Genomic DNA, 14597 nt, shown 5'->3' with positions numbered 1-14597 from the left:
TTTCTATAGAGATAGAATTGAAAAGCAGTGAAGTTATCTTAAACATGTATAGAACTTTGGTTAGAGATTAGGGATGGGCAATAAATGCCTGCCTTGCCAGCGACGCCCACATCCCATGAACAAATTTTTTTTAAAAAGACCTCACTTGGAGTACTGTGAACAGTTCTGGTCTCCATATTATAAAAAGGATATAGGAGGCACTGGAGAAGGTGCAAAAAAGATTTACGAGGATGATACCAGAACTGAGAGGTTATACCTGGCAGGAAAGATTGAGCAGGCTGGGGCTCTTTTCTCTAGAAAAAAGACTGAGCAGTGACCTGATAGAGGTCTTTAAGATTATGAAAGGGTTTGAGGGGGTAGACATAGAGAAGATGTTTCCACTTGGGGGGAGACCAGAACTAGGGGCCATTAATAAAAAATAGTCACTAATAAATCCAATAGGGAATTCAAGAGAAACTTCTTTACCCAAAGAGTGATAAGAATTTGGAACTCGCTACTACAAGTAGTTGAGGCGTCTAGCATAGATGCATTTAAGGGGAAGCTAGGTAAGTACATGAGGGAAAAGAAGTAGAAGCATATGTTGATGGGGTTAGACGAAGAAGGGTGGGAGGAGGCTCATGTGGAGCATAAACACCAGCATGGACCTGTAAGGCTGAATGGCCTGTTTCTGTGCTGTACCTTCTATGTAATTCTCTGTAATGTGGTCGTCCTCAGATTGCTATGTGTGTGCAATCGATTGCGGCCTGCACCCGTGGGAAGCCAGCCAGAGAGGTGAAACCCACTGTCCGCTCATTCTGGCTGATAGCGTCACGGGGGAACTTCACATAGTCGGACGCCCTGGCAGATAACTCATCCGTCACCTGCCTTATACACTTATGTGCAAATGATTGAAACACCCTGGAGATGTCACTGGTGGCACCCTGGAAGGATCTGGAGGCAAAGAAATCGAGGGTAGTGATGACTTTAACTGCGATGGGCAATGCGTGGCCACCAGGTAGCAGCTCTTCCTGAAGGAGGCTGCAGATGTCTGTGACCACCTGCCGACTCAATCTGAGCCTGCGTAGGCACTGCTCCTCAGAGAGGTCCAGGAAGCTCAGCCTCTGCCTATATATCCTCTCACATGGGTAGTGCTGCCTGCGACGTCGGCCCCTCTGTTCGTCCCCTCACTGCTGTTCTCCAGGTCCTTGTTGTGCACCTCTGTTTTGTGCACCAGCAGATCCCAACACAGCACAACGTGACTGCCGTGGATGTTCATTTTTCTCCTCCTCAGATGTCATCTTGAATACATCCATTGCGCCCCCCACCCACCCATCCTGATCAGTTTGAGGGGCTGCAAAGTCTTCTTGAAGCAGTCTCAACAAAGGACTCTCAGTCTCAACAAAGGACTCTCAGTCTCAACAAAGGACTCTCAGTCTCAACAAAGGACTCTCAGTCTCAACACTAGAAGAACTCAGCCAAACGTTTGCCTGAGAGAACTGAGAAACCAGCTGCATTGCTTCAGCTTTTATTGAGATCCATCAGTCACCAATTTAAAGGGCCAAATGAACTTTTGCATGAATCTCACCTCCGTTTCACTGGCGAGATTGAGAAGCCATGGGAAACCTGTGCAGGTGAGGTTAAAGTCGTTTCAGACTTAGAATCGACAAAAAATGAAGTAACTCAACAATTTCAATTTGTTTAATTGCCCCTTTAACAATCTGCCCACTGGCATTAAGTGGGGACGGGACTTCTTGGTTTTGGATGTGCATGCGCATCCAAACGTGCCTGGGTTAAACCCGGAGGTGGGTGTGTTGGAGCCGGGTTGCAGTCCCGCATCAAATGCTGCTACTTTAACCTCCCACCTGGCCCCAACCCACCCGTTCTTTGGGGTTAAAATTACCCCCCAGATTTCTGATCATCTGCTAATCCAGCATTAGTTCTCAATCTTTCAGTCACTCCATCCCTGCTGTCTAGCACTCCCTCCCAAAAGCTACCACTTGCTACCTCTTTCTCTCTCTGTTTAAATGCCTTAAAACCTCTCATTGACTGCATTTTCAGTTCCACCCGACTAATCTCTTCGCATCTCTCACTCCACATCTTCCTCCCCCTCCCTTGTAAAACACTCAACACGTTCTTCTACTTTAGCGATGCCATAAAAATGTTGCTCCTGTAGCGATATTTGACGTGTATTATCTTTGCAGTACGGGTGAAATTTTCTGAGGCCCCGCACCACTGGTCGTGCCTCATGTAACGCAGTTGGATCATCAGAAAATCACAGGCGCTGCTCCTGCAATTTTCCAATAAAAAGCCCTGCCAGTGGTGCAGGGGATTGAAAATTCCATTCTACATTCACTGGTAATATGCTTAAAATGTGAGCAATCTTTGGGCTTAGTATGACACAATATCAATTCACGGAGCACACGAAGAAAAAGAAGCAAGACTGAAAATGAATTAGCCAGAAAATCTTAGTTACATAATGAATAAAAATGAATCTACCTAGTTAATACAGAAATAAAAGACAGATCTATTGAATATTAAATGCATAAAACCTACCATGAAACTTATATAGGCCTCCTAGGTGATCAAGAAGTGTTTCCAAGGATTTTGAGACTGGGAGTAATTCTAAAAATCTGTGGATTACAATATCAAACACTGGCAAAAATCGAAGGCAGACATTTCCAAAATAAATGGGGAGATATTGAGGCTGAATCTGGACGGGGGGATTCACCTGTTCAGCTAGGCCCTCAAAATACAGCTTTTCAGGATATTTCTGAAAGAGACAAACAACAAATAAGAATAGAGAGCCTTCAGGTACATAGGAACATAGGAACAGGAGTAGGCCATTCAGGTCATAGATTTCAAAATGGAGTTTCTATTTCTAGACAAGTTTCTTGTAAACGTTTTGTACTTCTAGTTCCATCTTTTTAAGCACTAATTAGCAGCACAATTTTATTTTCAGAAGCAACGGCTTATGTGAAAAGGTTACAGTCTTTAATTATGATTGCTACCATAAGGGCATTGACCTTTCAAATTATATTTTCTAATGATTTATTAAAAAGCCACTGTACAGAATATAATGAGCTTGCATGTCACTATACCTTGCTTCTCGTGTCAAATTTATATGTTTAAAAAAACGTCAGAATATCATTTTTAAGCCAGCTGATTGGCTACGAGTGTTATGTTTTAGTAAGTTCATTGATCGGCCTCTAGTCACAACTAACCAAACAGTGGAAGTAACAATTCTGTTATCATAGATGATATCACAAAGCAGCTTCTAAGTGACCCTCATTTCAGATACGTGCCTGGAACCACCGAGTCTCACAGAAGGTCCAAAGTACCAAGTTCAACAAAATAAAAGCAGAATGCTAATTGTATCAGCACCGTCTGACCTGTTTATTGCAGGCTTCATAAAACATTTTATTCTTGCGCAACTCAAAGAACCGTAAAAGATTTCTTGTATTTGTATTGTAAGGATTTTCAAAGATTTCATACCTGTTTATCTTTTCAATGTGGAAAGATTTTAATTTTATTTAACTTACCACATTTCTTTTGTGTAAACCTGAAAGTTAAGTGTGTCAAAGTACCTCAAATAATATTTCCATGTTGTAAACTTCTATGATTCTAATATGTTTTCTCCATGAGCAAACCGCAAAAGATCAAGTATTTTATAATAAAAGCACAAGTCAAAAACTTCAATACGCATACCTGCTTTACAAATGCATTACTACTCAGTTGCAAAGCATAAAGCTATTGTAGAAATGAAAGTCACGAGTTAAATTATATTTAAGGAAATCCAGACATATTAACCGTCAGTAGCTTAGAACATGATTGATAGATCATGATTACTCGTAAAAATCGAGTGTAATCGATTATGACAATGTTCGTAATTACAGTATGATTGACAGGTCATAATTATCAGTAAAATTAAAATATAATGGATCATAACAATGTAATAGTAAAAGGCATTAGTAAAAGTCCAATCTCATATAATGTCTTGCTAATGTTCTCTGCAGGAAAACAAGTATAAATGCTATTGTGACTAAACCAGACATCAGCAGCAGTACATATAAACACATTATACACACAATGTATAAAAACTGGGGAGAACTGAGGTTCTGTCCTGAACAAATAATCAGAACGAAATCTCCTCTTAGTGGAGGATTTCTACATGTCAGCCTTGTACCCTAAAGGTTTCTCATGCCTTTCCAAACTTGGATTGAAAAATATGGCATTATAAAATACCAGACTCTTCAGATTCATATGCTTAAGGACTGGATTCACCCAGTGGGTACACAGCTGGTTCCCTTGATTGCCTCACCACCAACAATGCTGACAGAATTATTCTGTGCGAACACTGCAGTCTGAACCTAAGACAGTGATCTTAAAAATACTTTACGATCACGAGGGTGTAAGGATAAACCCAGCAACTATAGGCCAGTCAGTTTAACCTCTGGTGGGGAAACTTCTAGAAACGATAATCCGGGACAGAATTAACAGTCACTTGGACAAGTGATTAGAGAAAGCCAGCACGGATTTGTTAAAGGCAAATCGTGTTTAACTAACCTGATCGAGTTTTTTGACGAGGTAACAGAGAGGGTAGATGAGGGCAATGCAGTTGATGCGGTGTATATGGACTTTCAAAAGGCGTTTGATAAAATGCCGCATGGTAGGCTTATTATCAAGATTGCGGCCCATGGAATAAAGGGGGCAGCAGCAACATGGATACAGAATTGGCTAAGGAACAGGAAAGAGAGAGGAGTGATGAATGGCTGTTTTTCGGACTGGAGGGGAGTGTACAGTGGTGTTCCCCAGGGGTTGGTGCTGGGACCACTGCTTTTTTTGATATAAATTAATGACTTGGACTTGGTGTACAGGGCACAATTTCAAAATCTGGAGATAACACAAAACTTGGAAAGGTAGTAAACAGTGAGGAGGATAGTGATAGACTTCAAGAGGATATAAACAGGCTGGTGGCATGGCGGACACGTGGTAGATGAAATTTAACGCAGAAAATGCAAAATGATACATTTCGGTAGGAAGAACGAGGAGAGGCAATATAAACTAGAGGGCACAACTCTAAAAAGGGTACAGGAACAGTGAGATCTGGGGGTATATGTGCACAAATCGTTGAAGGTGGCAGGGCAGGTTGAGAAAGCGGTTAAAAAAGCATATGGGATCCTGGGATTTATAAATAGAGGCATAGAGTACAAAAGTATGGAAGTCATGATGAACCTTTATAAACCACTGGTTCGGCCACAACTGGAGTATTGTGTCCAGTTCTGGGCACCGCACTTTAGGAAAGATATGAAGGCCTTGGAGAGGGTGCAGAAGAGATTTACTAGAATGATTCCAGGGATGAGGGACTTTAGTTACGTGGATAGACTGGAAAAGCTGGGGTTGTTCTCCTTGGAACAGAGACGGTTGCGAGGAGATTTGATAGAGGTATTCAAAATCATGAAGGGTCTAGACAGAGTAGATAGAGAGGAACTGTTCCCATTGGCGGAGGGGTCAAGAACCAGAGGACATAGATTTAAGGTGATTGGCAAAAGAACCACAGGTGACATGAGGAAAAACTTTTTTACGCAGTGAGTGTTAGGATCTGGAATGCCCTGCCCGAGGGGGTGGTGGAGGCAGATTCAATCTTCAAAAGGGAACTGGATAAGTACTTGAAAGGAAAAAATTTGCACGGCTACGGGGCTAGAGCGGGGGAGTGGGACTAGCTGGATTGCTTTTTTTTTTATTCGTTCATGGGATGTGGGCATCGCTGGCAAGGCCAGCATTTATTGCCCATCCCTAGTTGCCCTTGAGAAGGTGGTGGTGAGCCGCCTTCTTGAACCGCTGCAGTCCGTGTGGTGAAGGTTCTCCCACAGTGCTGTTAGGAAGGGAGTTCCAGGGTTTTGACCCAGCGACGATGAAGGAACGGCGATATATTTCCAAGTCGGGATGGAGAGTGACTTGGAGGGTCACTTGCATAGAGCTGGCGTAGACTCAATGGGCCGAATGGCCTCCTTCCGTGCTGTAACCTTTCTATGATTCTACGATCACGATCAATGGCTACCTCATATCTATCTATAGTACTACTCTCCAGCGACTAGTTAATTTTTTCTACATAGAGTATAACAGAATCTGTGAATGGTCTTCAACTGAATTAACGGATCTGAATGCTGATGGATGCTAAGCATGAATTTGACCAAATTGCTGACTAATTGAAGTGCATTAGTTCAACCCAGATTTTTCTGCTTGAGCTTTTGTGCTTTGTTCCTTATACTATGTCCCATCTTGTTGAACATCTTGTAAGCTTTGGCCACAAAGTGTGGCTTGTTGTAGGATAAAGTTCTTAAATTCCAGTAGATTCAATGAGTCCTTACTATCTCGGAACTCGTCTTTTGACAACCCTTTGAAGAGAAATAATTCTTGCACCTAACATTCACTTAAAAAAACAGGACAGTCTACACTTGTGACTAAATGTTAAGTCAACTAAAAGCTTGAATAACATTAATAGTCATTAAACCTCTAGAGCTCAAATTATACTGGTTGTAAATGAGAATGCAACTTAAATACCATATCTGATACCTAGAATCACTGAACTGAACCAGTGGATGCTTATTATGGTACCACTTTTTAAAATCGGATTCTGGTATGATCATAAAATTACATTCATTTTCCTCTTGCTTGAATTGTGTCCAAATTGTCTTCATGATAAAACAATTCAAATGAGGTTCTAGACCAAATGATTAAAAGCTCTAATTATGACAAACCATTTCTCAAACTTGGAGTCATCATTACATGAGCAACTGTATCTGCAGTTGGTATGGTGCCAACAATGAATGCTTTATGTAATATTAATATAGTGCATGATAGCTGCCATGAAGTTTGCTCCACAGGCGATGTAGGGATCACTTTCAAATTGCTCTGATGCCATCATAAGGGAAATGGAAATGCTGCACTTAAAATATACATTAAAGAAGCCATTAAATTAAAATGGGTTGAAAAAGTTAATAGATACAGGAAGCCCTATATCTTATTTCAGTATCTAATTTAATTGGAATGGAAGAAGAAAAAGGATATTACTTGTGCTTGACTTGTACTACAACTGGTCCAGCATCAGAGTTGAAACTGAGATTATAAATTTAAATTCATCATATAACTATGTTTTCTAATTTTTGGACTAAATTACCGTCCCAAAGATGAATTTCAAGATTAGGGTTAAACCGATAAAACCTGGATAGATCAACGTGGGCACTGAGGTGTTCTAGTGTGACACACGTGACTGCTTTGGTGCAGGAAGGATTTCAACTCTTTGGGGTCGATTTTCGAGTGAAGTAGTGGGTGCCTGGGGGGCTGGGAGAGGCTCCGAAAATCCTGAGTGGGTTCGGAACCCGGCTCCAACCCGCAGACTTCCGGGTTCCCCATTGACGCGTCTGGGTACACGCGCGCCTCCCGAATACGGAAGGCCGACCGGCAATTAAAGCCGGCGGGATGATAGTTAAGAGACTTATGTGCATCCTTGAAGTACTTAACTTTGTCCACATTAAAGGCAGGGCTCCAATTTTGAAACATCCTCAGCATGTTTCTAGTGCTGTGGCAAACACTCCTTGTTCTACCAGACGTGTTTCAGCCAGCAGCCAGTTGCACATTCAAATGCTTGTTTGACAGATGGGGAGAAATGGTGGGTTCTTGCACTCAGTTCTTTCACAAACTTTTGGCAGCGAGATCTTTGTGTTTTCATTGAAAATTCTTAGTTTCGACTCACAATTTTTCTTTTCACACATATCTAACAACTTTTCGGACCCCCTCAAAATAACACCATTTTCCACACACCGAACACCCGTAAGGGGTGGTTCCTCGGGGACAAGGGATACCCCCTGCACACATGGCTCACGACACCTCTAAGGAACCCCATCATTGAGCAACAGCATCGATATAACGTCAGCCACATCACCACCAGGTCTATAACGAAGCATGCTATCGGGCGGCTCAAGATGCAATTTAGGTGCCTTGATCGTTCTGGGGAACGCTTCAACATGCACCAGAGTGAGACGCATTATAATAGTGTGTTGTGCCCTGCACGGCATGGCACAAGAGAGAGGGGTGCCCCTTGAGGAGGCCCCATCCACATCTGCCACCCACATTGAGAAAGAGGAACCCATGGGCAGAGCAGCGGCTCAGCTGGCTGCTCGTGAGGCTAGGGAGTCACTGATATGTGAATGGCTCTCCTAACATCAGAAAGTGTGAAGAGTCCAGTCATCACACCACCTGGAAAGAGCAACGCCCACACCAGGCCGCCCACCCCTCCCTGCACAAAAAAGTCCTGCAACTACAATTACACCCACTGTAAAGTGACCCAACGGATGGCATCAAGTGTCACCGTTCATGGTGAATCTCATGAAAGGGCCCCATCACAAAAGCCAGTCAAGAATGGTCAAGAAATGGCAGTAGTGGTGATAATAATAACATTTAATGTGACTTTAACAAAAAGCAAATATAAATGAAAACATGACAGTCTGTCAAACACCCTTGTACATACCTTTCGTGCTCGCAAAACCTTCGCCTTTCTCTTACGACTACTTCTACGTGGTGCATCCCCTGTGGCTGCAGCAGAGGTAGTGGCAGGTTGCTCATGTTCATGCCCTGACTGCTTAGATGCTTTGGCCTATGCCCTCTGGGTTTTGGAGCCCGTGAGGGCCCCACCAAAGACTGCTCCATCTGCACAGAGGCAGACTCGGCCACCTGGAGAGGAGGCAGCATTGCATGTACTGGTTGAGAGGGGGGCAACGGGTGAGACGTGGGAGCGCTTTGAGTGGTGTCACCACTTCCATGTCCCCTATTGCCATCATCCCTCCCCTGGGCCAGGCCCCCCTCCAGTACTCGCCCTCTAGAGTGCATTTTGCGCTCTCTTCTCCTAGAAGGGGACAAAGAACAGACATGTGAGTGAGTGATGGTGAAGTGGCCAACTGATGAATGCATTGCTTTGGGTGAAGCTGACCGTGAAATAGATGCATCAAAGGGTATGAGACAGAGCCAACACATTGGATGAGGATTGGGGTGAGTGGTAGTGGTGAGGTGACTAATGGGGAGGTGAGGAAGTCCAGGTAAGTTAAGGATGAGCCTTAAGTGGGTGTGAGGAGTGATGTGATAGAGTAGTCTTGGCAGTGCAGAATGAGTTTGGGGAGGGAGGGGGTGGGGCGATGGTGATGTGCACCACGGAATGTAGGAGAATCAGTAAGTGTACTTTGGCTGACCTAGTTAGGTCATTGAAGCGCTTCCTGCACTGGACCCATGTGCGGGAGATGTTGCTGCTGGTGACCTCCTCTGCCACCTTGAGCCAGACCTTTCTCCCGTCCGCCAGGTAAAACACATCCCTCCTCCTCCTCCTCACCCCATCCAGTAAGCACCTGGAGTGAGGCATCGTTAAACCTTGGAGCAGCCTTGCCCCTGTGCTGCTCCTTTGTGGTCTGTGGGTATTTGCTCCAGCAAAAGCCTTTGGAGCAATGGCCCTTTAAATAGAGCTCCTCCAGCTGACAGCCTGTGTTGCGGGTGCGCAGTCCATCCACTGTGCAACTTTCGGACGGCAAACCCGGAAGCCAAGTTAAGCGGCACCAATTGAATTGCGATTGCGTGGGAAATGGACAATTTTTATTGGTCAGGTTACCCACGCACCCAATCACCCCCCTGCTGCCATCCTGCCTCCATTCTAATATCGGGGCCTTCGTGCCAAAAGGCATCATCAGCATAACAGTGACAGCTGAACAAAGTTCTAGGGGGAAGGAGGCACAGAAGATGCAGTTAATAATGCTCATCAACTCTTTTTAGCATTATACTTTGTGAAATAGTTGTAAGCATTCATGATTTACTTGTTTAATTTTTCCTTTCAAAATTGCTTTGCTGACCAAATCGATTAAACCTAAATTTCTCTGATTGCAATGAGTGCTTTATTTTTGACCCGAAAAAGCACATATTAGTTTGCAGCTGATTACATCCAATTTTTTTGACCCAAACTGTGGAAAAAAATAAAACCTGAAAATCAGAAGATGTACTTATAACCACAGCAATTCAATCCTACAAGTTCCAACTCACATTCTATTATAACATTTTATATTGAGCTTTGGCACCAATGATACTTGGCATACAGTTAACTAAGTAGGAAACATATTGATCTGAACTTGTAACTGGTGGTATTTTTCTCTTTACCAACCTATTGTACGAAACAGACTCGTACAAAAGTATAAGGTTCTCAACCTAGATGTAGGTCTTTCTCTGTTTGTATCTTATACTCCTATTAATCTGTACATTTTTCTTTGCATCTCTCTACAATTCTGAGACTTTGTTTGTTTTATTTAAAATTTACTTCACTTTGTTATTTTGTTAGTACATAGTACCTATACAGAGCTAAACAAAGTCCTGGTTAGATCACACCTGGAGTACTGTGTTCAGTTCTGGGCACTGCACCTTAGGAAGGATATATTGGCCTTGGAGGGAATGCAGCGTAGATTTATTAGAATGATACCTGGAATCCAAGGGGTAAATTATGAGGAGAGATTACACAAAACTAGGGTTGTATTCCTTGGAATTTAGAAGATTAAGGAGTGATTTGACCAAAGTTTTCAAGATATTAAGGGGAACTGAAAGAGTAGATAGAGAGAAACTATTTCCACTGGTTGGGGAGTCTAGGAATAGGGGACATAGCCTAAAAATTAGAGCCAGGACTTTCAGGAAACACTTCTAAACGCAAGGGGTGGTAGACGTTTGGAACTCTCTTCCGCAAATAGCAGTCGATGCTAGCTCAATTGTTAACTTTAAATCTGACGTTGATAGATTTTTGTTAACAAAAATCTAATAAGGGATATGGGCCTATGGCAGGTATATGGAGTTAGGTCACAGATCAGCCATGATCTCACTGAATGGCGGAACAGGCTCGAGGGGCTAAACGGCCCACTCCTGTTCCTATGTTCCTTTATTTAAACAAGGTCAAAAATACTTGTAAAGCACCAAAGAACTATACCAAAATATTATGGGAGTAATTTTCACCATCACCGCTTGGGTAAACCGAGGTACAAATCACCTGCCCGTTACAGAACTCACCTAATCTTCATTTCCATTGAAATCGATGGAGTGTTTTACTCCTAAGTGTTTTACTTACATAACGGTTACCTGAATTTATTACAGAAACAACTGGAATAAAGAAGTGCAGGGGGATTTCCATATTCCTTTGCCTGGCTGTACTGGATAATATGGGAGCTGCGCATAGAGAACAACGGGCTGTGTGGATCGCATACCCGTAAGGGCTCCCCGATTTCCCGTTTATTTAAGTAAATGGATTGAAAATCAGGGAGAATCTCCTATAGGTATGTGATCCTCTCTGCCCGATTTTCCCCTATGCTCTGCTCTTGGGAGATGCTCAGATGCGGGTACAGGATTCCACAATTTACTCTTCTTTTAACAGATAAATCTTTTTAATAATCAATTTCACAAAATACAACACAACACAGCTAGCCTTGGCTAGAAGTAAATCATAAAAAAGGAAAGGTGGCTGAATAGAAGTATCATCCTAATTCATTTCAGAGAGTTCCATTTAGTGCTGTGTACTGGAGCAAGGCTATCAGGTTTGTTTTGAAAGAACCTGTTTACCTACCATTGTCCTACTTCTCAATCCATTTAACACAAGGACATCAGTACATTTGAAAAAGTGTTTTAATTGACAAGATTTTGGAAAGTAAATTTTGTAAATTTTACAGAATGATGAATTGCAAGTTTAAAAGATGCTACATTTTATCTGTGTCAAGGCTATGGAATTTTGCATATGTAAAGTACTCCATGTGAACCAATGCTGATTAACCGCAAAATAAATGAAAAATTACCCTCAACTAGAAATGGAAAATTAACAGAGGACTTTTGTCTTTAGAATAAGGAACACAGATCTGCTACTGATATTTGCTTAAATTACAAAACCCTCCATTGATACCTTTAGTTTTATATCTGAAAATAAGAATGGAGATGCCCAGTGGCAAAGTCACTCACCTTGTGGTAGTTCATGTGTTTTGTGTGCCAGTCATTCTGCAACCAGTGCTCTGGGGAGTTTTCCTTCACAAAGTCACTCACTCGATTCCTAAAATCATTTGGTTTCAACAGCAGTAGCTGAATAATGAAGTAACAGACTTGGGCCTCGTTTCCTTCATGACTTCGCAAGGCCTACATTTCAAAATAAAACCCAAACTTCTATTACAATAGAGTTTTTGAAGGTCATCTCTAATAAGGGAGTCAGTCATTTTTTTTTACTGTACAATAGACTGGAGCTGGAAGGGGTTGGTGGGGGCGGGGGGGTGGGGAAAGAGAGTGGAAGGCAGGTCAAACATATAAAATTTGGAGAAATTCAGGGCTTGGATACTTCAGATCCTTATTCCTTGTTGTTCCCCACAGTTATAATTTTTTTTTCGGCGGGGTGGGGAGAATCAAGTACAACAGAACTACAGATACAAAAGGAGAGAAATTGTGCCCATCAGTTACAAAATCAGCACAGCAACCTAGTTCTACCAGGAATGTATACAATGAGAAAGAAAGGCATATTTGAAATCAGATTATGGGGAAAGCTGAAGTCACAAAGCACAGCAGACTATGATTGAACCTGGCCCACTATCAAACTTGTTTAATTGACCTGCCAGTCAAACCTATACATAAGTGAGTTTGAAATCTGCCAAAATAGATTTCTTAAAAGTTAGCTGTGCTAGTGGACAGGAAGACAACCAGAACCACAGGTTACAATTAATCTAATGTCTAAGGACTTGAGGCAATAAAGAACAGAAAAAGTAAAGCCTGGAAGAAACGTGTAGGAAAATAGTAATCGCAACACTATCATGCCTATCATTAATTTATGGCTTATGGACAGAGGCATGTTCTGACCGGGCAGGAATGGTCTGATTTAATCTCAAAGCCTTTCATTCTGCATCAGGGATGGAAGGCAGGCCAAACATACATAATTTGGAGAAATTCACGAAAGTAACTGAAAATAGACTGAAAGATCTTATTACCAAAACAAACAACCTGTGTGGTGCAGTGGGTTAGAACAAAAGGCTAGGCCCGGTTTTCTGACCCATGCTCCTCGGAAGCTTGGCTGCTCAATGGGAGGGCAGGCTCTTTCACTTTTGGGGTCTGAGCATAAATTAAGCACACGCTGATGAAAAATGTCTGCTCTTGCTCTCTCACATGCAAGGTTCCCGAGTAAAACGAGTTTAGGTAATCTCGCAACTTTGCTCGTCTCTGATGTGGGAAAAAACAATGTTCTATCAGTGCAGAAAGAAATTATGTTTTGAGGTTTGGGGTTAGAAATGTTGGGAAAAGGTAGACAAAGCTTTATTCTGTATGTAACCATCGTTGGGTCTCATCTGAGAGTGCTCAAAAGTGACAATGGGTAGCAATAATAATGGAACATAAAAGTCACAAAAAATCTACAAATATATTAAGTTGTTAAACATTAAACTCAAAAATGTACATTTATCTAAGTTACAATATTCTAGTGCCTCATAATCAACAGACACCTTTTTGGTGTGATATATTGACTACGATGCATGACATATTTCCATTCTTAAAATGCTTTTTAAATAAACTTAAAAAGGGAGTAACAGCGGACTTCACTTACCAGGCACAATATCAGTCTATCCAAGGTGACAATGTTATATTTCCACACCATGTCATTGAGGATCTCTATGCATTTGTTGAGTTGTTGTCCTCCAGCAGAGGTTGAGAACTCGTAGACGAGGAAGTCAGCAAATGTTCGAACGTGAGCTACCAAAGCTCTAGCTCCTATTCTCTCCAACACTCTGCAGTCAAGAGAACAGTATAGATCTCTTTTCAAAGGACATAATTTACAGAAAAATAAATAATGTAGTAGAGTAATAAATTTATAAACATACAAATAACAAAATGTATATGTGAAGCACTGCAATACAGAAATTGACATTTTATATTTTAATGAAAGCATTTACATTTAATTTTTTGAATGTGTTGCTGGCATATTTTATTACAACAAATACTAGAAATAAACACATTTCCACTGGTATAGTCTTAACGGCAAAACCACATTACAAAATAAGTTTAATTCATTTGCACAGGCTACAAAATCTGGCAGAAATACTTCTTGAAACTTATTTTTAAATCAGTAGAAAACAGGCAAGTGCTATAAACAAAACCTCATTACCATATATACAATCAGTACTAATCTATAGGAACATATTAACAGCAGTAGGCCATTCAGCCCCTTAAGCCTGATCCGCCATTCAATTAGGTCATGGCTGATCTGTATCTTAACTCCATCTACCTGCCTTGGTTCTGTAACCCTTAATACCCTTGGCTAACAAAAATTTATCAATATCAGTTTTGAAATTTTCAATTGTCCCAGCCTCAACAGCTTTTTGGGGGATAGAGTTCCAGATTTCCACACCCTTTGTGTGAAGAAGTGCTCCCTGACATCGCCCCTGCATGGCCTAGCTCTAATTTTAAGGATATGTCCCTTGTTCTGGACTCCCCCACCAGAGGAAATAGTTTCTCTCTATCAACGCCATCAACTCCTTTAATCATCTTAAACACCTCAATTAGATCACGCCTTACTCTTCTATGCTCAAGGG

At 41.8% G+C, this 14597-nt stretch overlaps 1 protein-coding gene across 7 annotated transcripts in view; it reads right to left on the bottom strand.

The window, feature by feature from the left end:
* med23 (mediator complex subunit 23) overlaps positions 1–14597 on the bottom strand; it is a 120745-nt gene that overhangs the window by 27110 nt on the left and 79038 nt on the right. For 5 of the 7 annotated variants that reach the window (XM_067984535.1, XM_067984536.1, XM_067984540.1 and 2 more), the window contains 3 exons: positions 13613–13820; positions 11998–12168; positions 2533–2749 (listed from right to left, as the gene is read on the bottom strand). In XM_067984535.1, the coding sequence (XP_067840636.1) occupies positions 2533–2749; positions 11998–12168; positions 13613–13820 (596 nt within the window). The remainder of the gene's footprint in view (positions 1–2532; positions 2750–11997; positions 12169–13612; positions 13821–14597) is intronic. The other 2 variants (XM_067984534.1, XM_067984539.1) reach the window with 1 other exon arrangement.

Source organism: Heptranchias perlo, chromosome 5 (genome assembly GCF_035084215.1).
Source record: "Heptranchias perlo isolate sHepPer1 chromosome 5, sHepPer1.hap1, whole genome shotgun sequence".
NCBI classification, from domain to species: Eukaryota; Metazoa; Chordata; class Chondrichthyes; order Hexanchiformes; family Hexanchidae; genus Heptranchias; species Heptranchias perlo.
This window is presented reverse-complemented; position numbering and strand designations above follow the sequence as displayed.